The 25,746-nt window shown below is 44.3% G+C and overlaps 7 protein-coding genes across 7 annotated transcripts; 2 read left to right on the forward strand and 5 right to left on the reverse strand.

Moving 5' to 3' along the window:
• Positions 1 to 752: 752 nt before the first annotated feature.
• On the reverse strand, positions 753 to 1,907 carry LAJ45_03966 (uncharacterized protein; the record flags this gene model as incomplete). Its single annotated transcript, XM_046113548.1, has 5 exons — positions 753 to 817; positions 881 to 1,145; positions 1,200 to 1,299; positions 1,414 to 1,470; positions 1,822 to 1,907. The coding sequence occupies 5 exons, from the start codon at positions 1,905 to 1,907 to the stop codon at positions 753 to 755; spliced, it is 573 nt and encodes a 190-aa protein (XP_045973277.1).
• Positions 1,908 to 2,411: 504 nt separating this feature from the next.
• Positions 2,412 to 4,181, reverse strand: LAJ45_03967 (uncharacterized protein; the record flags this gene model as incomplete). Its single annotated transcript, XM_046113549.1, has 6 exons — positions 2,412 to 2,768; positions 2,833 to 3,168; positions 3,233 to 3,322; positions 3,379 to 3,684; positions 3,758 to 3,920; positions 3,982 to 4,181. The coding sequence occupies 6 exons, from the start codon at positions 4,179 to 4,181 to the stop codon at positions 2,412 to 2,414; spliced, it is 1,452 nt and encodes a 483-aa protein (XP_045973278.1).
• Positions 4,182 to 4,525: 344 nt separating this feature from the next.
• On the forward strand, positions 4,526 to 5,933 carry LAJ45_03968 (uncharacterized protein; the record flags this gene model as incomplete). Its single annotated transcript, XM_046113550.1, has 2 exons — positions 4,526 to 4,826; positions 4,891 to 5,933. 2 exons carry the CDS (start codon positions 4,526 to 4,528, stop codon positions 5,931 to 5,933), a joined length of 1,344 nt encoding a protein of 447 aa, XP_045973279.1.
• A 5,515-nt stretch (positions 5,934 to 11,448) lies between these two features.
• On the reverse strand, positions 11,449 to 13,826 carry LAJ45_03969 (uncharacterized protein; the record flags this gene model as incomplete). Its single annotated transcript, XM_046113551.1, has 8 exons — positions 11,449 to 11,776; positions 11,833 to 11,948; positions 12,011 to 12,641; positions 12,716 to 12,809; positions 12,868 to 13,001; positions 13,065 to 13,429; positions 13,481 to 13,589; positions 13,657 to 13,826. 8 exons carry the CDS (start codon positions 13,824 to 13,826, stop codon positions 11,449 to 11,451), a joined length of 1,947 nt encoding a protein of 648 aa, XP_045973280.1.
• Positions 13,827 to 15,724: 1,898 nt separating this feature from the next.
• Positions 15,725 to 17,014, forward strand: LAJ45_03970 (uncharacterized protein; the record flags this gene model as incomplete). Its single annotated transcript, XM_046113552.1, has 3 exons — positions 15,725 to 15,837; positions 15,913 to 16,013; positions 16,092 to 17,014. 3 exons carry the CDS (start codon positions 15,725 to 15,727, stop codon positions 17,012 to 17,014), a joined length of 1,137 nt encoding a protein of 378 aa, XP_045973281.1.
• A 4,685-nt stretch (positions 17,015 to 21,699) lies between these two features.
• Positions 21,700 to 22,596, reverse strand: LAJ45_03971 (uncharacterized protein; the record flags this gene model as incomplete). The annotated part of the gene is made up of 5 exons (XM_046113553.1): positions 21,700 to 21,772; positions 21,847 to 22,231; positions 22,300 to 22,360; positions 22,458 to 22,497; positions 22,592 to 22,596. The coding sequence occupies 5 exons, from the start codon at positions 22,594 to 22,596 to the stop codon at positions 21,700 to 21,702; spliced, it is 564 nt and encodes a 187-aa protein (XP_045973282.1).
• Positions 22,597 to 23,205: 609 nt separating this feature from the next.
• On the reverse strand, positions 23,206 to 25,342 carry LAJ45_03972 (uncharacterized protein; the record flags this gene model as incomplete). Its single annotated transcript, XM_046113554.1, has 6 exons — positions 23,206 to 23,530; positions 23,591 to 24,267; positions 24,317 to 24,662; positions 24,715 to 24,933; positions 24,998 to 25,144; positions 25,203 to 25,342. 6 exons carry the CDS (start codon positions 25,340 to 25,342, stop codon positions 23,206 to 23,208), a joined length of 1,854 nt encoding a protein of 617 aa, XP_045973283.1.
• Positions 25,343 to 25,746: the final 404 nt, after the last annotated feature.

A 25,746-nucleotide genomic window follows, 5' to 3' on the forward strand; every position in this document is an offset into this window, starting at 1 on the left:
AGGCCTAGGAGGCTTGAAGTTTCCACCCTCTGAGTGCTTATATCGTTTTCTGTCTGAGTCAGAGGAGCGAAAAGTCACAACGCCAAAAAATAAAACTCAAGTGAATGCCACAGTTAGCCTATGTAAATCCCTCATCATCTTACTCTTTTCAAGCCCCCACCCCCCAACGGCTCAACAGATGAGTTGACTCTTTATTTTCCCTGTGACCTGGCTAGCCAAACCGACGAGTCGTCCATAACTTGAAATACGAAACCGTGGACGATCGAAAGGATATTTGAATTTCGGACTATTGCTCGACTAGTTCGATTTGCGACGGGGAGACAATTGATGGCTTTTCGTTCGACCGACCGAGACAAACTAATCGACCGTACGCTCGTTCGTTCGAACTGGAACCAGATAAATGTAACACCCAAAAGCCTTTTTTTTTGATCCAAACAAACAACCAGAAAGAAAAATGACAACAAAACAGTGACCAATGAACAAATAGAACATGATAATTTCAAGTAGCAATGACCCAGGAGGGAGGAAAAACTTGTGAGGGAGAAAAATTACTACCAAGAAAACAAGAAAGTTGTTCTCAAACTTTTGCAAATTTATATCGCCCTTCCTGCCGCCGCCGCAGTAACAGAAAAGAAATTTTGTTGGGACTCAAGTCTTTGAAAATTTAGGAAAGAAAGTGGAAGAAGAAATATGGGAAGGTGAGAGGGAGTGAGACATTATCCAGTCTTACGAGTAGATACGACGTCGGTCCTCTAATCCGCGATATCCGCATCCGCAGTGTCTAAGTCATCATGGAGAGTATTGTGAAGGGGAGAGTCTGTTTTGTCAGCCACGTGTGACGTGGGCTCGGTTTCCATATCATCCACGATAGGAGACATACCCTTGCGATGGTCACGCTCCTCTCCATTTGCAGGGGCAGGACTCCTATCTCGCTCGTCTTCGTTCCTGCGTGGTTCATCATCCTTTCTGACCATTGGACTTCTGGAACGGTCACGGTCGCCGCCACGTCTGTCACGGCGTGGGGAAGAATCGCGGCCACGGGATACTGAGCGACGACGTGGGGAACCACCACGGCGACCACCACTACGAGGAGCATCACGACCACCATCGAAGCGCCAGCTAGCGGATGGAGGGGTGCGGGCCCACTGTTTGAATAAAGTCAGAAAAAATTGCTTGAATAAGTCGGGGAGTGTCCCTACTTCAATCTTCAACAGATCGTCGCGACCGATGCGACGCCCATGCATTTCGATGTAGGCATCGTCCGCATCACGTCGGCTCTCATATTCAACAAAAGCAAACCTAGCGGGCATTGAAAACTGTCAGCCACGTCGACCAATCGAAAGCCCGGTTTGAATAAATACGGCAAATTGGAAGGCGAACATATGGGACAGCGAGGGGAAGGCAGATACTTACAAGCGAGAAGAAGCAGTCCTCGGAGCCGGAATGTCACAGCGAACAAGTCGACCATACCTGTTGTTTCGGAACGTTGACACCGTTAGACGAGCGAATTCCAAATTTTTGACGCCAACGACGTGGACGATGACGACGGAGTGACGGTAGTAGTAGGAGACGACAACGAAGCAGGAGGGGTATTATGCGTAGTATTCTGCCGCTCGCGAGGGGAAAACCGACGACGACAACGAGTTCGATTCGACGAGGAACGAAGGGCACGAGGGATTACATCGCGTATAGGGTTGACAGGAGGGACGATCGCAAGGGATCAAAGTAGTATCATCAATAGTAATGGTAGGAGAGGAAGGTCTAAGGGACGATCATGGACGAGGGTAAGAGGATGATGATGTTAGGCGGATTTTTCAGTACCTCTCGAATTCGTAGGCAAGATCACGAGCACGGGTGCCAGACGAGAAGCCCGTCACATATAGTGTGGTGCCGCCGCTGCGAGACATGGTTTTTGTTTTTGTTTGGGGGGTTTAAAACAGGTCAAGGTTGGGTGCAAATTGATGAGATGAAAATGGGTGGGGATGAAGTGGAGGGAGGATGAGAAGGAAGTAAATTTGATGAGCTGGAGGAAGGTAGAAAGGGAGGAGAAAAGGGAAGGAAGGAAGACGAAGCGAGCATGGAAGCTGAAAGGCTTTTAGGAAAGGTGGTGGCTGGTTCAAATCGACAACACAGACAATAGCCTTGTATCAACGTGCCAAGACTAAACCGTCCCACGCATGTTACAACAAGCCAATACACGGTTTTAACCCACAAAATCTATTATACAACTCATCAAACATAAAAAGTAACCCCCTTGCATGCCAGAGTGGCAGAAATTTATTCTCTTTGAATCGTATGCATATCGAAGCTGCGTGCAGATTGAATCCCAAAGAAAAGCGCCCAACAAATCATAGAGAATAAAGTAAGTCGCTAAAGTTTAGGGAAGTAAAGAACTTCTGATGTGCCGTATCTTAAATCTCGTCATCAAAATCCTGCATGATGGTTTCTTCTGGTTCATCATCTGCCCAACCACCACCGTAATCAAAGTCCATCGCGTCTGGATCGCCCATAGATAGTAACGAGGAACCGCCGCCTGCCATTTTAGCAAGCCGGTTGGTCCATTGAATATATTCCTTACTCAATCCAAGTTTTCTATCCATCGCTTTTACTTGTTTTGTTAAGCTTATTGTACGGCTGATTTGACTATCCAGGGCCCGAAGATTGCGCAGTTCTGACAAAGGATTATTGTGGAAGTGGACGGTAGTTTGTGACAACTTGTAGTCAGGCTCTGATTGTGAGAGAGAGGCACGGATCTCATCGCGTTCAATCTGGGAGAAGGGAGAGAGGGTTAGCTTTTATTATCTATGAGGAATCATGGGCAAAGAGACCCACCATCCCTAAAACAACACCCTCCGTTTCTTCTTTGCCCCCTGCGTCTCCTCCTCTCCCTACAACCTCAAGGTTCTTCTTGGAAATTTCCTCAATGCTCAAAGTAACATATGTGTCTCGTAATGCGACGATCTGCATTCGTCTAAAGACATCCATACATTGTACTGCTAACCCGGTATTTCCATCTTGTCTGAAGACATCAGATAGTAAAGCAGCTTCTGTGCGAAACATCTCCGTACTTCCAGACTTGAAAGCTTGAGCAAAGGCATCGTAAGGTTTTGTCAACGCCTTGTAGGCCCGTACTGCCGCTGCAGAGGTAACTTTGGGCATAGGTAGTGGCTAACGAACATTAGCTTTGTCGATAGCAAGCCATGACAATGAATTGGAGGAGGAAATGAGAAACCTTTCCGTCGAGTAAGAGTCCTACGAGGATATATTTCTTGTAAGCTTCAACTTGTATTAACGAGCACGCATTACCGGGGCAAGCCACAACCTAAATATTGCGTTAGTTCCATGATTCGCCAACTACTTTGAAGAGGTTCAACTAACATAAGTTAATAAATCAGCGGCTCTCCTCCACTCTTTGAGACCCATATAAATCATCCCACCGTACAGAAAATAGCATAACAAATCCTGGTATGTGACTTCCTTTCTACTGTTGGACATATTTTCGGTTTCCCCAGGTTTGTTTTTGACATATGGGAATTCTACCAGATCGATATCAAGAACAGCAGCGGCATCACGGTAACATTTGGTCATTAGGCAGAGGCGAAGGAAGGAAGTGTGCATGAATGAGAACCGACTAGGATTATAGCGAATAATAGCCTTTTTGATGGGACGTACAGCGATGAGCGGCTAACAATTACGTCAATAAATACTTATATCAAATAACCAAAAATGGGACTTGTTTTAAAGCAAAAGAGCTTGCCTTTTGGCTATCCACAGCATGAGCATAAAAGGCCTCAAACAATCTCCTAAACATATCGGGAGCATTGCGAATTTGTCTGGAATCAAAGTTTTCTAGAAATAAAACGGCATTCTTCCATGTAGCCTCAAGAGCGTTACGTCCCCCGAGATCTAGCCGGGCAATTCTACAGCAACAATTAGTCCATCAATATTCCTGAATGGCCCCAAAGACCCTTAAGCACATACAAAACATAAAGATAGACCAAACTATTGGCGGTAGGGTTCAGGATGGTCAAAAGATCTGTCCCATTGGAATTCGAGGCAAGTGTAGAAGCAGGGGTCTTGTTTAAGGTACTGATAAGAGTAGCTGCCTGCTTATTGAGCTCCTGGTCTGAGAGATTCTGAGATGAAGGGAATGTGAGGAAGACATCAACAAGCTTCTCCATGTTTGAAGATAACTCGGCAACGATTTAGAAAAGAAGTAGAAGTGTTGGCAGTTGATGATGTGCGATGCGGAGGTTCAGTGGTTTGACAAAGGTCCAACGTGGGGCAGCTTGCTTAAGGTTAGTAGATGTTCTCAAGACGTTCTCAGCCTCCGCCAAGAAGCTGCTACAGTTGGTCGACCCCGCGGTCGCAGTGTGACTCAGCTGCCCCTCATGCAGCCCTAACCCATGCACTAGCAGCTGCGGGGCTCCTCCAGCGTCGATCAATGAATTATACAAATAAAATCTGCATCCTCTCTTCAAATTCAACAGACCATCCTCACTCTACAATTGAACACCCCCAAATAATGGCATCCACCAACTCCACTGCGGAGGGCATTGCTCGTACGGCCTCCTCAGCCTCGTACATCCTCAAGGCAGTTGCGGGTTCGGAGCGTAATGCTGCACTGACTGCGGTTTATAAGCACCTTCAGGCTGCAAAGGATGAAATAATCGAAGCCAATAGAAAGGATATGGCGGCAGCAGAGGAGCAAGCAGTTGCCGGAAAACTGAGTAGGAGTATGATTAAAAGATTGGATTTGAGCAAGCCAGGGAAATGGGAGGATATGTTGCAGGGAATTCTGGATGTACGGGATTTGGAGGATCCAGGTGAAGACCAGTCAACCCGGTTTAATAGACTATACTTGGATCCTAACAAACATCCTATTATTAGTTGGAAAGGTTACTTTAGCTACTAAATTGGACAATGGGCTCGACCTTCATAGGGTTACGTCCCCAATTGGTGTGTTACTTGTCATCTTCGAAGCCAGACCGGAAGTCATCGCAAATATCACCGCTTTGGCATTAAAGAGTGGTAACGCAGCTATATTAAAGGGGGGGAAAGAAAGCACGCAGTCTTTCGCTGCCATTGCTCGAGTAGTTTCCTCTGCACTTGGAACCACCTCAATTCCTCCAGGTGCAATCCAATTAGTCGAAACCCGAGAGGATGTAAGTGCCCTTCTTGATCAGGATCAGTACATCGATCTCGTGATCCCCAGAGGTAGCAACGAACTGGTACGGTTCATCCAGAATAACACCAAAATCCCGGTGATGGGACATGCGGACGGCCTCTGTGCTGTTTATATCCACGAAGATGCGGACGAAGAAAAGGCTGTCAAAGTTGTATTGGACTCAAAAACAGATTACCCCGCAGCTTGCAACGCCGTAGAAACACTGCTTGTCCATGAATCGATCTCTAATACTGTACTCCCGAAGATTGCCTCGGCTCTTCTTCAGGTCGGCGTTTCTCTCCGCTGTGACCTGGCCTCAAGAAAAGCTCTAGAATCCCCCGGTCTTCCGACTGCAATGAAGGCTATTATCCAGGATGCCACACCACAGGATTACCATACGGAATTTCTTGATTTGACTATCGCGGTGAAGGTTGTTTCATCTTTGGAGGAAGCCATCGTTCACATTAATACTCATAGCTCAGGACACACTGATGGTATTCTGACCGAGTCAGAGGAGGTTGCGGAAAGGTTCATGAATGTTGTCGATTCCGCTGGAGTATTCTGGAATGCCAGTACAAGATTTGCGGATGGGTTTCGTTATGGGTTTGGGACAGAAGTCGGGATTTCAACAAACAAGATCCATGCTAGAGGACCGGTAGGCCTGGAGGGATTAATGATTTACAAATACAAACTCCGGGGAAATGGCCAAGGCGCCGGAGATTATGGAAGCGGGAAGAAGCAGTATTTACATCAGAAAATTGAATGATGTGGGTAGCTATTAAAGATGGAGTTTTCTTATTCGGGGCTTCTTTTGGGGGTATTCTGTTGGGCGGCGGCGCCGGTTTTATAGAAAAATACGATTTCCTGCTGTATCTGCATCTAGGTACTCTAAAAGTTGATTGTCCTTTTTTATTATCTTCCTTTTTTTTTTAGCTCCTCAATCAAGGCTGAATACTCCAAGGAAAACCTATTCATATTCCTATTTTGGCGTTCACATAGCTCTCCACTAACACTGATGGAACTGCTACATATACTCCGATTGGATGAACTATAAAGCTAGGGCAACATATGCCGTTCGGCGACGGTCTTGACCTCTTGCGCCTGAGGGACGCATGTACTCCCGGTTATAGGTTGGGCGGCGTTGGATGAATAATTCCGAAACTGGTATGTGTACCGTTTGTAGCTATATAAGACTTATAGACTATTCATTCGGGATCAATCATTTGTTGTTTAGAACATACTTTGTCGCGATTGGAGCTTGTAAATACCAGGATCAGTCGGCGTTGCCAATGACCATTACTACACATTTTATCCAAAGAAGCGCCAAGCTTAATCTTGACATAGAGCTTCGGCCCAATCATTTATATTCATATCCACACATTTGTTTGATAAACAAATACAAGTACCAATAATAAAAACTTTATACAGGATTGTACATAGGTACAATATGTACTACTAAGTTTCCCCGCGATCCCAGGCGCCAGAAGATGTTGCGAATGTGTATGACGGCCTGCTTATAAGCGAAATTCGGGAAGTACGAACTATATGTATTGAGATGCATAAGTCATTACTGCTGAGAGATAGGATTCTTGTGATGTATACCAATGACTAGAGACACATAATTATTGACATAAATATGACCAACTAGGCGCCCTGAACGAAGAATATCGACCTTGGCCTCACTAACCTCACTGGCCCCATTTAAACCCTTCTTCCCCCTCCCTCTCCAATTCTCTTCACCGTGATGATGATTTCTGCAATGTGCGATAGAACTTTCTGAGCTGCTGTGTGCATGCGGTGGCCGCGGCGGAAGATTCGGGCTTCTAGGGTACATCTGATTGATGTCTCCCCGCTGTAAAATGCGCGATCCATAATCTCGCTGCTCCCGTGCGATATGCAATCTCTGCGTCTCCCTTTCGCGTGTAAGGCGTAATTTCTGTGCCTCTCGTTCTAAGAAAATACGCAATCTGTGCTCCTCCCGTTCAGCAAAAGCGCGCTCTCTTTTCGCCTCCTCTTCCATCGCAATCTGAAGTCTGTACATCGCCCGTTCTCTGAGTACCAGATCAAGACCATCTGCTGTTATTTCCCCAATACAGTGGCCCAAAGAATCTCGATAAACAGTTTTCTCTACTTCAAGGAATATCAGGGAGGTTCCTTTGAATATTCCATAGACATTGGATAGAAGTTCCACATTATTACGCCCTTCATACCCTGGTGTCGTGCCTAATGGCAAGAACGAACGGGCATCTTTTTCTTTCAGGCCTTTCCAGACAAGGTTGTTGCGGGTGGTTAATGATCTATAAAGGATGCAAAAACCTATACATTAGCTAAAGCCTGGCAAGAGACGTAGGTATGTAAAATGTTAGAAAAAGAAGAAACTTACATAACAAGAAAGCTACCATCGTTTTTCACCTCTAGAACAAGCCAAGGACGAGATTTTTGGTTTTTTCTACGCGAGTATGGATTGGAAGAACCGGTGCGGATCTTTTGTTCTAATGACAAGACCGTGGTGATCTTTCCGGTAAAATAGATTCGGCCGGGTGTTGGTGGACCTGTAAGATCGGGGTGTTCGGGTTGATCAACAAGGTCCTTGTAGCTTCTTACCAAATAAATTGGAGTGTCTATATCTAGTCATTGGATCGATTATCAGGTTAAATTCAGCACTATCATGAACTCTCGACTCTAGAAATACTTACTTTCAGTATACATAGTAGACGATTGGATATGTAATGATTTCTCGGTGAAAAAAAAGCTGTAAATAACAATCGAGGATGACTACGCTGTAAGTTTGACGAATGCAATGAAAGATGGTAAAACTTATAACAAGAGGGACTCTATTGAAGAAGAAGAAGAAGGAGTATTTAGGAACATTCGATATTCTTGAACCCCATTCTACGCATCACTTGCCAGAAGTGAGCTATTGGCATTCATTCAATGACCATAATGGGTGGCTATCTTTGAAGGGCCGGGAGCTGGAAGTACTGATTTCACATTGTTTATAACCAAGCCCTATATATAGCTATAGAATGGATTCGGAGAAAATTCTACCTATACGTCATGTTGCAATTAGGTTTATAATTCGTATAACCATTTCGCCGTTAGAGGAATACATACCAGGTTTCAACGACGATTGAACGTCAACTATCAATTGTATTGTTATCTCAGCCATGGGACTGAAGACTCTGGAATTGCTACCTTTATATATATGTTTGTGATTGGTCAACTCATCATGTTATAATTATGCATTGATGTATAATACCCGTAACAGATGGGTATTTATCTATTGAAGTAAATACGCACGTCTATTCAAGTAAACACATTCGATATAGCTCTAGCTTTATGCAGGTACGAAGTATAATAGAAGATATAATGCACAGCTACAAAAGCCTTAGAAGATCCACAGTGCTAGCTATAGCTATTTGAACTGACAATTGTACAACCCAACCATACGATATATACTAGCTTGATTATGTTCGCCCCCGCGACGTCCATTCCTTGACATAACTTCGCTGCGAACCACTTACACTGTTGCCGTTCGGAATTAAGACGTTGGATTGATTAGAATGTGAGCGTCCCAATATAATCCACCCAACATAACTTCAGGAATCTCCTTCCCAATTTCCAAGAACAATAATGAACGGCCAATGGAGATTCCTTAGGTACATATCAACTGGGAGCTTTAGAGCTTTTCTTCCGAACTCCCCAACTATTGGTGGGGTTGGAAGAAAACTGCACTATCTGACATTACAACAACCCTCCGGTTATTCAGCTTCCGCGAAACATGGACAGATTTGCGGCACTTGTTTTGTGTTACTGATCCTAGGGTTCCAAGACGAATCCGCTGTTCCATAGAGAGACGGACGGAAATTTTGTTGGAGAAAAAAACCGGCCCTCCCTATGATACCTCTAGGAGGTTGAGTCGAGCGATTCAAACCACAGATGTATATGAATGGGCCGTGTTTCGGGGGAAACTGTATTGAATAGGGCAAGGATACATTTAGTAAGTTGGGTGATTGTTGATATTCGGTGGATAGGTCGAAACACATGTATGAAGATAGTATGTATCGAGATTGGCGAGAGGAATTGAATTGCGAGTATCGTCGCTGATTACAGCTGCAGGAAAAGCAACAGAATTATATCTCTGGTGACTGTTCACCCAGAAGCACTCTGCCGCAGAGGAATTGGTGGCCACGCGACAACTCGGCTGCTGCGACAGCGACGGCCCACCTACATTAGTTTTTTTCTTTCACCTACATGTAGCTGTTATTAAATTGGAGGCGAAGACGGAGTACAGAGTATTCACACAAGCTTAAGCATACATGTACGCACTATAGCTGGGTGCGACGTGCTCAGGATTTGGGACCCAATTGTTCTAGTGGACAGCAAACGAAAATCGTAGTAAATTCAACTATGGCGCTCTATGCATGTAGCTTGGCCGCGACCGAGACCGACGGCCAGAAAGAAGGAAGCTCAACGAAAATGGCTTGTTAGATTTAGAGAATGAAGCCGAGTGCTTTGTTAACTTTACTATAGTTACTACAATAGCATGTCATACAGTTGGTGAATTTATAGGTACATAATCAACTACAATAGTATGTATAAGTCGCGAGTGATATCTCATGACCGCCTGCAACCTGCTTTAAGCGCACTAGTATTCTATTTACGCGGAATTCTCGAATTCTTACACGTGCTAGATGCACTGTACCTGCATGTATTTACGCAAGTGACCATGATATGTATCTGGGGTTCATCTCCCGAAACCAAGACCGTATCTAGCTGCGCAGCTGCATGGACTTAAACTGGAGCTGCAGCCTCGAAACAGTTACATGTAACACTACCTGAGAGTTCAACACTAAAACCATAATCAATTGATCAATAGTTCTTTCTGGGATTACGGATGGGAGCTAATACGTGTATGTAGTGAGCACCAGGTACGGCATGAGCGGAAGGATCTCTTGATTCGTAGCCTCGAGCATACATACCTAAGCACGCAGCTTTAAATTTTACTACATATATATGTACTATACTTCCTTAGATTATAACTCATAGGTGATGGCATCACGAACGTTTCCCGGGTGACAGTACCCACCCTAGCTAATTATATGTAGTCTACATTCAATTGTATTTTTTAGGCCCTGCAGGTCGAGCATAATCGATCCCTAAGGGCTTCGCTAAGTATTGGGTGATCAACACATTATCTCTCAAGCGGAACCGGAAATCACTCAGAGACATGTTTTAATTCAGTATGTACTCCATGATCCAGGGGGCCATCCCACGAAATCTTTACTCTAAATCAGACGTATAAAAATGCCCTAGCTGGTAGCCTAGCCGGATGATATCACTAAAATGATAAAACTGTGGTCCTTAATCCTGATGTATGTGCCCGAATCGCGAACACTGTTAGCGAATAGTTGTACAGCGCCATGCCATAAGTCATGGGAAGGCGCGAGGTCACAACGCCTGAACACAAAATCTTTCACCACCACCGATGGCGCCCAGAGACCATGTACCCCGCCAGACAACTAGGAGGAAATGACCAGCCTCCTTGCTGTGGCAAAAAACCGGAGTCTTACAACTCTGGTTGGAGGAGAATAGGGTAGATGTTCTGGAGGACTGGCTTGCCTATTCCATCCCATTGAACATGTTTAGGTACACCTCAAGAAGCTTTACCATCAACAGTACCCCCATTTGGCATATGGTACTAGATCACCTTAAGTATTAAAGCCTCTCGTGGAGGAAGGTCTAATTTATTGTTGGGAACTGTTACCTGATGATTTATTTGGTAGCTAGTTGAGAGCATGCCTAGGAGAATAGAGCTGTTATAAAGGCAAGGGGTTGGTACACAAGATATTAAATGTCAAATTATTTTTATTTAGCTACTATTTAACAACTATACAAAAACCAGCTCTCCAAAGGATCAATTGTGGTTGCTGGGTGGGTAGTCATGGTGGCCCGGGAGGTTGCTACGCCGCGCCTTCCCATGATTTATGGCCTAGAACTATACATGTGAATGAGTATGTAGATAAGTCCACACGGAAAGCCTCTAGAAATTCCTTATTTCATCCCCGGGCGTACAAAAGGTAAATTGAAGAGGATAATAGACCTCAAGTCAGCTAATGCATAAGAATGATGATTGGTATGAGATATAATGTGAACACTCTGAGTTACCAACTCAAATTAAGAGCACCGGAAACAACCTGCTCGCGGTTTACTAAGAAAAACCCAAACGGAAAGAGAAAAAGTGCATGCTACAAACTCCATTTAACTACAAGCCACCGTTTCTACGCTTCTGCCACACCCTCTTCCGACTCGGACCAATCGAGCTCACTACCTTCCTCAACAGCCGTGGCCCTCCTCTGCACCTCTGCAAGACCACTGAGCTCTTCGACATATCCTTTCTCATTTAGAGCTCTCTTTACAAAATCCCACTCATTTTCCCTGTAAGCTTTGATAATGGGCTCCGAGCATGCTGAGCAGCAGTCGTATGCGCGACCCTTGATCATCATATTCGAGAAGTTTGCCAGAAAACCACGAATTGTGTGCGGGATAAGACCCAGGGGATGACTACCACGGTCTTCCTTTGATGTTTCTGGTGCTGGGGCAGCGGCTCTGAAAAGATTATTAGATGAGTATTAAGCAGATCATGTAGTGATATCTAAACATACCCGAGGTCATGCTGAAGAATTGAGACAAGTGTTTCTACCAAGAGAGCACTCGCAATTGGCGCAAGCCCAGGTCTGGTGACAGTACATTGTTGGTCCAAGGTCCTATCTGTCAGACTCTGCAAAATATCGGTCAGTTTTGTTCATTAATATATATTTGGAGGGATGGGGGTTTAGCTACATCTCCTGGAGCTACAACATCATTGCAATAATAACAACCTAATTCTTCTCCAGTCTCCTGTCCTTCCATTTTTTCAACTTTGACCCCATGTCTCATAATAACATAGCTGTCAAACCCAAGAGCGGCGTTCATCACGATCTTTCCCATACTTTTCCCCATAACTGTGGGCAACCACCTACTCTCCCTGGTATCCATCAATAGAAAGATCGCATCATGTTCTTCGAATAGTTGTTTAAGCTTTTCATAATCCTTTTTAACGCCCTCTTCTTGAGAATCGGAAAACGGGTGAGCTGCCATTGGTACGGTCATATCGAACCCTTCTGCATCCACTCCTGGGTATACAGCTTTGAGAGCTTCTGCGGCCTGAGTGGCCTTTTTGGTCTTTCCTCCAACACAGTCCTCAAAGGTGAACAGGGGTTGCCGAACTGGGTTTGAGAAGGAGACAGTGCCCGAATCGACGAAAGTGATTTTATGAACTCCCCAACCAAGCAAAACTCGTGCAACGTACGAACCCAGCGTACCAGCACCCAGTAAAAGACATTTTGTCTTTTTAATATTGTCAAGATTTAAATCTGGTGCGATTCGCCACTTCATGAGTTTAAGGTTGAGATCAACACTAATATCCGCTTGCCTATGGGACGCGATTAGCATGTCTCACATTTAATTGCGCAACATTACTCGCCGAACTGAAACTGAAAATCTTACTTTTTTGAATCCATGGACGCTGATAGGTAGGCAACCTTTTGTCGAATTTTATTATCGTCACCTTTCTCCCAACCTACAACTGGTGGCATCTCGTCTATTGAAATGCGCCCTTAGCAAACCATTATTCCTCTCCATCTAAAAGCGTAACTTACCTAAGCTCATGTTTGCAAGGTCTCCTTCAACGTCGGGCTTTTCAAGTTCTAGGTCCATGATAAAGCTCTTGGGCTCATATCTTTCTCTGTGGACATCTCTATAACAGAGAACTTTAACTTTTTTCCATCCCCACCTTTTGCGAACAAGCATTAATAAGTTTCGTAAAGGCCACCCAGGATACTCGTCATAGACGCACGGATCCACGAATGCAACAAAACGATCCTCCTCATCCACATCTTCTCCAAAAAATCCTCTCTCAAAATCCCCCAGCGCGCCAATCTTCCATGCACCCTCATCCCGCTTTATCAGAAAGAAGCCCCGTTGTCTAGAATCCGCGTTGTATCTCCAGATATTGACTGCGTCTACTAGCGTAGAGGTCTGCTGGGCGTCAAACTTATCGATAGGTCCTTTAACGGACCATTGTGGGGTAGAGACGAATGCGGGAAATGCAAAAAGATGGTGAAATTTATATTTCTTCAAATCCGCATACGAGAGTATTAAGAATGATGCCAATAAAGAGGGCGCCGAATAGATAGATCCGTCATCTATGGCATCCCAAATCTTCATCGGTATAAGCATATCACTTATGTGCGTGTGAATGGGGTTAGTTACCGTGCGTGCGACTTTCTGCAAGAGCTCTGGTCTATTGACTTTCTTAAACTCCTCGATGGTATTGAAGTTCTTAATCATGCCTTCAGCTCTACACGAGTCTTTACCAACCCTGTTACAGGACTATTGTAAGTACAGCATCTTTTTTACCGAGAAAAAGAGAAATTTAAAACTCTTACTCGTCGGCTACCAGAGCATTTCCGTGAATTTGCATCTCGGCTTTGCAAGGCACATATTGACCCAGCACTCTCCGTGGAGAGTCGTCAAGTTTATCATATTCGATCTTGTGGCTGGCAAGAGAGTAATAGAAAGGAGTCTCGATGGACGATATGAAAGTTGAGTATTTCATCCTTGCGCTTCGTCCAGGGGTCTACTTTTGATGTTGCTGATAACGAAGAGCTGTGTAATGCTGGAAACAGATGGTTTAGGTAGAGCAAAATCCTCTGCAGGCACAAGCGAGTTATTTCACAGACCAGCAAGATTACCAGTAAAGTATGGTCTGTGTGTACAAAGAAAGAACTAGATGCAGAGAGCCGGTGAAGAAATGAAGCGGGTTGGCTAGATGTAATAAACAGAGCGGTTGGGTCATGTACCTATTCTATCCTACGTACATATATAGAGTGAGGGGAAGGTATGGGATGAGAAGTGAGGGGAGAATGGGATGGAATAGGTAGAATATGGTAGAGGGAGGTCGAGAAGGCTGTCTGGGAATGATATGATACACTGTGTGACGGAGTGCGGGGAGTCATGCGTGAAAGCATCATAGGGCCAGGATCACCGTGGTGCCTGTTAGGCACAGAGTGCCGCTCTTATCGCGATATCGCTTGTCTACTGTCTACGAATCGCCACCTGAGGAAAGAGATGCCCGGTCAAATCGGTGTCTTTGTCTCGGAGGGCTGATAGTTCCGGTCCAACATGTTAAAAGCAGATGTTATAGTACGCAGGGGAGATTTACTGGGTGCTGGTTTCCGACGCACGTGGCCTAGCTAGGCACGATCCAGTGAAGCGAGTGATCACAGCTTCAGATCAACATTCTTATCCACGGGTGCAATATTCTAGATAAACGCATGTAGGTCAGGGTTCCCTTTGACATTTACCTACATGCCTCTTAGACGTGCTAGAGTAAAGTGCTCGACAACGAAGAAGCTGGGTTGACACTTCCAGGGTCAGCTGGCGATCCAAAGAAGCATAAATACAGCAGCTTCATAACCTACAATACTGTAGATGCTCTACTCCAAAGGCACATGCGCGTGGTAGGTATGCTTGCAAACATCGGTGGATGGCTCCAGTAAACACTCCATTTTATGTAGATCTACTATCAACTAGAATACGGGTACATATGTCTATATATGCAGTTGATTTTTGCCGAATAGTGATATCGGTGATGTCCAAAAATAATGACAATAACTGGAGCCATGTCAAAGATTGGCGCTTCCTGTATGGTGTTTTGCAGAAGCGTTTCAGGCTTCACCTGCAAAAGCCACTGGTCCACCCCAGCGTGGCCGGCACTCGACAACATTCGTCCACGTTTTCCTCTCCACCACCCACAATTACCCCGATACCGCTGATATCATTTCGATGAAGATGCCAAATCCTTCCTGCAATCACTGAAGCCAGAAGAGTACGAGCGCTTTAACTTTCCAAGCTAGAGTAGACCTTTATATTTACTGTAGTCAAAATGTGCAGTCCAATTTCGTAAATCTAGTCTCCCGTTTGTTTGTCTTGTCTACCTTTTAAACATTCGACAAGTAGTGAAGATGAGCCGCAAAACGGCCGAGTTATACTTTTCTTTTTGCCGTTCTAGATTCAGATCAGATCCTCCTCGCAGCTCACGTCATATGCGCGGGTCTCGCGTTGAGTATGTATGGGGTTGGGTCCATTCCAGGAAGTGGTGGAGAAAGGAGGCTAGAATTCCCTGAGTTGCATTGCAGGTGGGCTATGAGTGGTGGGTGGGTGGTGGGTGGACGCTGAGGACCCTGACAGGGATTGCGCATCGATCGCATGGACCTCATCTCTCCTCCAGTTACACCTCCTGTCTTTCTTCCTTACCTTGCGAGAACCATGACCCGCCAACTCCTCTCTTGACAGCGCTGGTGGGGCGCAGAAATATAGAACAAGCTTGACTTCCTTCACACACTCTTTTAAAATTCAACTTTATACATAACACTACTACCAGTCGCTCCTTTATTATTACTCTCAGTTATTACTCGAATTTTGTCTTATTTTTGACATATGTTTGTACAAGAAATGGAGGTGTCGCGAGAATCATTAGTGCAGAATTTGACTGGGCTAAAGTCGCTACTACGATTGAATGCAGATGGGATTGGTGATGATGAGGATTTAGCTACATTGTTGAGCAGGTATTGTTTCCCCCTTTTTTTGTCGCCTGATCGTGCTACCGGAGTAGCCGCTGATTAAGCTATGTGCAAATACAGTACACGGCTAGCCTTGGATAGATTCGAAGGAGACCTTTTGGGGAATCAACATATAATCCGCGAAGACGTGATTACTCCAGATACATTACCACCTTCATCGAGTGCGTCCATTGCCGATGATGATTTGGATAGGGAGGATGGAGTGACTTATTTCAGCCGGCCTACAACCGCGTCCTCAGTGACTTCGCAGCGTTTCTCCTTAGATTCGTTATCGTCAACATGGCAGAGCACACCTAACAGCCTCCTTTTTACATCACCACGGGATTCATTGTCGAGAAAATTTGGGTTTATGGAGAGTGTGAAGGATATACAGGAGTCAGCCGAACAGGAGGAGGAGGAGGAGGAGGCCGGGCAAAACGACGTTGCCTTTCAAAGGTTATCAATGCTCCTTGCTGGTTTACAGGCACAGGCCGAGGCTGCAGTCGGTTCACCCACTGGGCCACTGCGACAATTTGGGGCTTTGAAGCCCCCTGCAGAGATCAAGGAGGAGGAAGAGGATGAAGAATTTGGGAGAGGGGCAACATTATCCAGGACGTCACCATCCGCAAATCCATCTATGGCTACAACTACAAGCAGCGCCATCGGCTTTAACACATCCTGCCCCGGAACCCCGCGTCTCGCTACTTCTTTTCATAGATCCTCATCTTCCGTGCCTTTAGTTTCACTGAGACATTCACGTAAAAATAGTAGGGTCATCATCGACAAAGATGGGGATACATTTGGAATCCCGCTATCTCCTATGATTCCCGTTTCTACAGCATCGAAACCACATACATTTGAATTGCCTCCTACACCTCCACCTACACTCAGAAAACGCCCCATTGGCCTAGATCTTGCCCCGCCGAAATCTGGAATTTCGTCGAGCTTACCTTCGCCTGCTGTTCTCTCGAGACATAACTCGTATTTGGTAACAGATACAGACCTCGAGACTTTACTAAGCGACTTTTTGGAGCAAACCCAGATAAGAAATATAGAGGGAGCATACGATATTATGTTCACACGTATATGGGCGTATCTTTTTGGCAGCGGCATTGTTTGGGCAATCATAGGCTGGCTGTTAGGATGGGGTTGTAGTGAATGCAACTGTTCGGCTGTGTCATGACTGTTCAGCTGTGTCATGATTCAATTCTAGTCCACTTGGATCTCTTTTGTGATGGGTTTGGTATACGGTTTGGGGTTTGCGGCTTTTTGGATTTTTTTTTTCTTTTTCTCTTTGTGATTGATACCAGTTTTGATTTCCCTTTCCGATTCTCTTTCTTGAAGTTAATATATATTTACTCTGCCCATATTCTCCTTTACAGCTACTTCGGATTCTTTTTTTTCTTGCGAGGTTCTCGCCTTAAATACATGTAGACTTAAGCTGTACCCTCAGCGCCTTCATATTTCCTTTACCGCCCTCCTTCGTTGCCTCTCTTGTCCTGTCTTGTCTGACTCGCTCTTTCTGGGAACATATTTTGTGCATTGGGTCATGGCGCTTTTGGTTGGGTTGATTACTTTTCATTTTTATTTTGTAACTTCTTTATTTGGATCGGTTTGTACTGCCTTACACACGTATCGTATATACGGAGGCAGCTACAAATATCTCGTAGCACTGGTGCTGTTTACTTTCTACTCCTTACTTTTTCTTCACTTCGCTTCATCCTTTGAACGATTTATATCAACAGTGTATATTCAATCATTCATCTTCCTGTTACAACCCAGTCATACCTACATGTATATTTCATTTCTGGGAAGGTAGAAGGGGGCTTAGGTCTTATGAGGCTATCAGTAGTCACTAATGATTCTTGCCTTGTAGGAGGGTTTTTTTTTTTTACTTTGTAAGCGGGAGTTTATACTCATGCATGTCTTGTCTCCTTTCCTTTTCCTTCGTTGATTGTTTTTGCTTGTTTTCTTTCTTTTCTTGTACTGTTATTGATCATATCCTATTGTTATTCTTATCCCTTCTTGGCCACAAGAAGCGTTTATCATTGAGTCTTTAGCAACAAGCTTTGCCTTTACGATTTCCGGGTATTCGTGATTGTAGCGTCAAGTAAAATAAATAAAAACCTTATGCACTCGTTTGGTCATGTCAGTGGGATGTATATATTTTAATGGGCCGTGGCACGAAAAATAACGATTAATTCTACCATAACTCAATCACTAGCTTGTTATCAAAATTAAGGACTAATTTAATTTAATTAGTTTGCGCCTAAACAGGTTTTGGTGGGTATCCAATCTTCCAGCTCCGCTTCGCTGTCGCAACGTCAGAACCTAAAACCTAACTGGTGTTTGGATCCAAACTCCATTTTCGAAACTTCCGTTTGGGATCCCGTTATTAAATGGAATTTATTGATGCGAATCGGCTGTTGGAGGCTAACACATGATCTGATTAGATTGGAATACACCCGAGTGATAGCTGGTGACTACCAGTGATTGATTGATTGATAATTTATTCCTGTATACAGGTGACTACCAGTTGGGGGGGGGGGGGGGGAAGTGGATAGTCTAGATACATAGTTAACAGTACGATCTGTATCTACTGTACTCGTATTCGGGAGGGGGCTCAATTCTCCACCTTGTGCTTTAGATGCCACTCATCCTAATTTTGTCCGTTTTCGGCATATTCGTATCACGTGGTATAGTTTAACTTAGCATTCAGAAGATTTTTGAGTTGATCTTCACACGGTCTTTATAAGGTGCGACGTCCAGATCAAGCCACATTAATACTATAGCACCCACTCTAAACAAGAAAACCCGTCCTTCACCGCGCGTCACTTGACAAATACTATTAGTTAACGAAGTTTAGAGATTTATTGATTAACAATTCACTAATTTTATGCAGCTGACGAAGAGGGAGATGGATGAAGAAATTTCCTGGGCTCAGAAAGGACCAGGAATTTACCAAGCTACATGTAGGTCCCCTTAATATAATACCAATAGTGTGTGTATAGTACTGGGACAAAAGTTTTGGAAGATTACATCTTTTACAGCCAAAGTATCCATGTTTAGTGACTCAAACCAACCACTCAGCATTGAACAAAAAGTTCCAACACTTCAAAGGCAATGTAAAATTATCTCAAGACAGAGCTCAGAGAATTCTGGAATTTTAAGTCCATTCTTCAGGCGCATGTGATCTAATTTTCAAAGTCGTGATTTGAGTGTTTCTGATTTTGTATGGTGTTCCCATACAAATTTTGTGTTGCAACGGCAACCAAAAGTTACCAAAACTTCTGTATATACAGCTATGTACATATATGTACTGATCAAACCATGAACCGCCAAAATCAAGTCAACTTGCACAACGAGCCACGATAAGTGCATGAGTACCTCAGACAATAACATAGCTAAGAAGGATTGGCATCTATCAACAGATTTATATCCACTTTGCAAACCCAAAACTGACTAAAAAGTTCAATCCCCCACAACCACCCTACTCCGATATACTGTTTTATCACACCGTCAGGTGAGAAGAGCCTGCCAGCAACATAATACAATCCCGACATATTATATAACTATAACACTTCGTTCGGTGTAGCATAGAAATTAAACCTCCAAATCTTCGGGCATGGTATTGCAATATGGTACGAACTAAGCTTATACCCTGCATTATGAGGCGGTAAATGTGTCAAAAGTAATTTTACCAACGGTAGTAAATTATTTTACCACCGGTGGTGAAAATAATACCAGTAATATACCTTATAATCCTAATTTTTATGATAAAAGCACAGACATTTTGGCCAAAAGGGGCCATATAATGCCAATATATATGAAAATTGTCCACTGGTGGGGAATTTCACCATCGGTGGTAGTATTTCACCACCAGTAGGGAATTTTCATCAGTTTTGGCATTCATGATCGAACATTTACTTATTTAGTATAGCGCAGCATAAAGACCGAAACCCAGTGTTTATGCCGGTGGGAAAGGTACTAATGACGTAGAAGAGCGTGACACAATGACTGAAATTCAGTGTTTATACCACCGGTGGTAAATAATTTACTACCGTTGGTAAAATTACTTTTGACACATTTACCGCTCCATACTGCATACTATCTTATAGATAAAGTCTGTGATTGAGATCGAGTGGAGCTAACTATTCTCAAAAAGTGTTCGCGATTCAGAGCCATAGCACTAATAAATTCTGATTTTGATTTATAAACTTAATCATATATATATGTGCCTTGATATTAATATCGAAGCTCTCTGGGTAAGGGTGGTTGATGCAGTAATTAACGGTAGCGCGACTGGGGTTGTAATCGCGTCTTTTAATAGTCAGGCACTCAAGCTTGTAGATCTGTTTATGAGCTCAATTAGCTATAATCTTAATATATTACTAGCTAGAGTTAAAGGTGCCGCGGTGGTCAGCAGTGGGTCATATGATTAGGGAGATTACTGGTTTGATCCCACAGCGAGAGCAGGTATAAATAAAAGGAATAATATAAGTATAATATGAAAACATACTATTCGGGGGTCCGGACTTAATTTTGCTTTTACTTGTTTATTCAACCCATTTATCCCGGTTTTTTGTGGTAACAACTCTTGTTTATTACGATATATACCCAGAAATGTCCACAGCTTTAGTTAAGTAACTCCTTGTACTAAAATTGCCTTGCAATTAAACGCCTCTGGCTGGAGGGCAGCTATACGATCGCGGAGCTATATTGTGATCGACTACGTATATGCATGTACTTACTATGTAGTTAAGGTCTGTAGATCTAGATCTCTCATACCCGCGAATATCTCTCCTCGCCAATATCCGTACGAATGAAAAGGAGCTCGCGCGAATCAGAATTGCTATTATGTCTACATCTACTCCTTGCTATACGTGATATTGAGGTAGTTTTGCTATAAGAGAATAAGAATTGAGAATTATCCGCACCTTGACGCTTATTATAGTGAGGCATACGCGTACGTAGTTATTGCTACAGTACAACGCTTGAACAGGATAAAACCACCTGACTATGTAGTAGCATTCAATTAATTGTACGACAAAAATAATCCCTAAATGGTGAAGTAATCAATCAATCAATAGTCCCCAAACGGTAGGCTGGATTCGTCGAGTGATTTTCTATGATTAAGGCACAAACTATTTTGGAGGTGTGGTGGATGGGTTTGATGCGAAGATACAAACACTGGAAAGCAGTATTAACTTAAGTAGAAGCAAGAGAAGATGCTTACGACGACCATAAGAGTACTACTACACATCCCAAACCGTGTATTAATCAGGGCGAGTGATAGTTGATGAACGGGATTAACCGAAGTAGTTCTAGACGTTTGGCGCATCTTCGACTTCTATAAACTAGGCTCAAAAGCTCGCGCAGAACCCTACAAGACGCATAGTTAAATTACAAGCCTGAATTCTTTTTTTTATTTTAACTGCTATTCGCCTGGAAATATCTATGCCACTGCGAGGTTACAGATCCGATCTAAAGTGGGCAGGCGAAGGAGCTTAAAAAAAGGCCAATTTCACTTGCTACTCCAGACACCCCCAGAGAAAGAAAAAAAATAATGATCACGAAACCCAAATTCAAACCAGTGCCTTTATCATTCCCTGTCTACCAGACGCAAGGCAAGAAACCACAAATGGCAACAGCAGAAAAGAAAAGAAGAAAAAAAAAATATCGATCCCATGCCATTCATTCCCAGACCGAACACCAAAGAGAAAGAAGTATTGTAGAATAGTTTCTCCTTTTGGATTCCCTGCCGCCTCCACCACCACTTATGGATTCCAGATAATACACTGTGATTTGTTTTGGATTTGTTGAAGCCGTGCCGTGAAAGAGAAAGGAAAAACTTTTTTAATTGTTCGTTTAAACCTTGAAACCTCTGGACCGACGACGACCACGAGCGCGCTCGAACTTCCTGCCCTTTGACTCGACATAACTAAGTACCCCCAAATATCAGTAGCTATTCTACAGCCATATCCCAACTAAGTGAAAAATAGTAGAAGAACATACGGCTTCTTGTGCTTGTGAGGGCCCATTCCAAAGTGCTTAACGGCCTCTCTGGCGTTCTTAGGTCCCCTGATAAGAAGAGTGTTGGATCCAGTAGGCGCCCTCAACGCAAGCTGGTCAAGGGTAAGAGCTTCACCTCCTGCAGCCTCGATCTTGGCACGAGCAGTGGCTGTGAATCGCAGGGCGGCGATGGTGAGTTTAGGAACCTCGAGGAGACGGTTATCGTCGGTGACGGTACCGACAACAACGACGGTCTTGTCGTTGTTGTGGGTAGCATGAGGGTTCGCGCCGTTCTTGATGATGCGAGAAATGGAGACCGGGGGCCTGTTGATCTTTGACATGAACAAGCGGCGAAGGATGGTCTTGTTGAAGGCACTGTCGGTACGGCCTATTGGTAATCACAAGTCAATCCTCCAACTCTTGAGACTATGTCCTGCTGAGAATATAAAAACATACGGGCCAAGAACCTGTACAGCTTCACGAGCAGCTTCAGGTAAACATTGTCGGACTTGGGCGCCTGTTCAGGAAATTGCCATTAGTATTTCCATCCTCACTGGCCGATCGCTTCTACCATCTCCCAACCACTTTCCAAGCCATGACAAAAAACAACGAACCTTGCGGTGGTGCGAGGGCCTCCTGTGATCAAGATCGATACTATAATTTTCCAAAAGACCTGTCAGCGAAACCCAGCCTAATTGTAGCAAATCCTGCGCTCGTGAATTCAACGGGGGGTATCCGGCGTGCTTACCCCATTATGCTGATATTAGTGATGGGCTGCTTGTGTTGTTGTTGACGGGATTAATTCTCGAGATTGGCGGGTGTTTGACAGATGTGGTGTCAAATTTGCGGGTTGCGGTGTGGTTGGGACTGTGGAGGGGTGCGAGTTGTGGGTGCTAGGGTTAGCCCTCTCTTATCAATCTTATCTCCCTTGACCCCAGAATAGGCCACAAGAACTTTCATAACTCTAATTAGCTACAGCAACTGCAACTTTAAGAAAAAACATCACCAAATTCCGCGATGCCGGAATATAAAATAACTTAGCTCCGTTTCAAGTTGGAGATAGAGGCTCGTCCTAGTATGAACCAGCGACTCGTGTTTTAGAGTTGTATTTCCTCTATCTTCCAAAAACGGGTCAAAGGCTCGGTCGCAGTAGGAAATCTCAAGTCTGTTTGGAGGTCGGTTGTGACCTATTATTGCGCTTGTCTCCCTACGGTATCGGGGAGGCCTCGAGGGCTGGGTTTTGATTCAATCATTTTAACGATAGTTACAGTTTTTTTGATTGATAGTAAAGTAACGATACTTCATACTTTTATTTCATTGCATATGACCGCCTAGCTAAACACGTTCTCGTCGACATGCCCTCTAATTCATCGAATATAGCTTAATCTGCTCCACCAATCTTGCCGCTTCTACTGCATAATTCAGCGGGCTGGCACTCACAACCTGATACCTGACCCTCTGTTGACCATCGTATGTGTCCAGCTTAGCCCGACACCTGAAGGAATAGGTTTTGCAGTTAGCTTCTGTGAAGACGTTTGTGAGTGCCCTGTTTTCGTTCATGCCATCCGTATCGCTAAGCTCATGGAGCTCATCTGCGGTTTTTCCCATGATCATCCTGCCGACGTCGTCGAAGCAGCTAAGCCATGCTTGCCCAAAGGCGTCGTTACATGAAATAGTCATGATGTATCTGTTGTAGTCTCGAGTAAGTATCAAGGACGAAAACTTCATGACTTGGGGTAAATTATACCTGTACTGAGGCTTAGGGTGCGTTACATCACACCTCTCACACCTCCACCCACCATCCACTGGCACAACCTTCTTGTTACAAGTCTCACTCAGACAAGCAGGATAAGAGATGTTGTCCTGCTTGATGTACACAATTGTTGCTTTAGTCGTGAAATAATCCGGTTTCTCCCCCATGCCAAAGTTATCTTCTTTAATCTGCGTCAAATTCTTCACATCTTCTTTCCCCCCTCCAGCTGCGCCCATGCCTGATAGTCCCTGATGGCTCTGGAAAATTTCTCCACGACCTTGTCCGTCATACCAGCCTCTGAGTATGTGGGCTTCGTCAATATCGGGGTTGGCTGACATAGTTGAACTGTGCAGCATGCTCAGAGAGCGCCCACCAAAGTCGCTGACTTTGACCCCTTTGAAGGCTACAATTTCATCTTGAGACATTTCCCAACTCTCTGCAACTTTTCCCCACACTGTGCAACGGACGAGATAATTGGTCTTGTCGACAAGGGTTAATTCCCGCTTTGAGTAAGGCTTTTGTGAAACTTTTGAGGTGACTGTGCTAAGATCACCAACTTCTTTAATCACCCCAATAACATCGATCATGGCATCTTTCTGTACACTCTCAAGGTCGGCGAATTGAATGAAGCTAAACCGGACCTGAGGAACGCTATCGTCTACATCAGTGCACTAATAATAGTTAGTATAATTGCTGATATTAAATTGAAATTGGCATTACCCTTTCAACTTCCGTGTCACGTTCGAAAGATAACTCGTAATCGTTGTTAATGTTGGAAAATTGGCGCTTTGCCATACCGACTCGGCATTTAGAGATGTAATACACCTCGCCCTCTTGGAACAGCTCATACAGCGAATCAACCTGGTCGTTAAATCCAGTAGCACGAATCTCTCCACTCTCATCAAGGAGATTGACAGTAAAAAGTCTACCCTCCCCCTTCTGATTTTGCCATGTTTTGATCTCGGATTTCGACGTAACACGAGCCTTGATAGTCCATTTATTTTGGTAGGGCGAAAGAGACTCGATTGGGTAAATACGATCATGTCCAGTGGCTCCCGGGCGTGAACTAAATAGAGCTGTCAGAAGGGTATGATATTGTAGGATATACTAGTTTATACCTTGGTTTTTGAGCGGTGGCTCTTTGAGGAGCTGGTGCTGCTGCCGGTTTGTTTCCATAAAACGCTGTCGCAGAAGCTTGCTGGGGTGGCGCTGCAGAATTGCCTGTGGATGTGGCTGGCCCACGAGTAGCGGGATCTTGCTCTAACGAGACCGGGTTTCCGATTTTTTCTCTCTTTCCATGTTCCTTAAGCACTTCCAGACCAAGCACTATCAAAATTCTAGTTTATATCTTGTCAACTATAGTAACTTCGCAGGATGCGGGGGTTTGAGTGAGTGGCATACTTCTTCTCTTTGACCTGGTTGGCTTGATAAGCGAGTAAACGAACAAAACAGCCCTTTTCAAGCTCTTTAGATAGTACTAGGTGATTCGCCTGGGTAGCAAGCATAGACTGTATAAAGTTCTCTGTGTCCGAGAAGACAATGCGATACCTAAAGTAGCATTAGAGGCAAGTCTTACTACATTCACAAAAAACAGCATTCCGCTTACCGCTCCGGGGCATTTGGCTGAGCAGCAATAGGCTTGATCTGAAGCACTTGGAAGACGGGGTTTGGGACCACCTGATCTGGGGGAAGGTCAGATTCAAACACTCTCTTCAGAGCACCAACGGTGCATGGGTGACCAGGCATTATGCTTTTAAATATGAGGATGGGAAAGTTTCTTTTTTTTCAAAGAGTCCAAAGCCTTAAAGAATGGGGGATGTTAGGATGTTTGCGAGGATGGATGAGGTGGCAAAGGGGGACGCGTAGAGTGTGCTGTGACTGCACGCGTTTCGGTCGTCAATGTTGGACGCGTGCATGTGGATGACTAATCTGAGAGTCGTCACTATTAGAGAAATGAGCTCTCGCTTGAGGATAGGGTTAGGGTTGCTACTGCTCATGAAGTCTGACTCGGGACTAGGGTTAGGGGAGGGTATTATCTGACCAGTATTATAAGTGGATTTTCCGGGAGAACATGTCTCCCTATTTCAAGTTGATCTGAGGTACTCTATTCGAGCGTAGGTACATTAAGTCTTCATATCTTCAATGACAAC

This window comes from Morchella importuna (assembly GCF_003444635.1).
Source record: "Morchella importuna strain M04M26 chromosome Unknown Morimp01GS009, whole genome shotgun sequence".
Classification (NCBI taxonomy): domain Eukaryota; kingdom Fungi; phylum Ascomycota; class Pezizomycetes; order Pezizales; family Morchellaceae; genus Morchella; species Morchella importuna.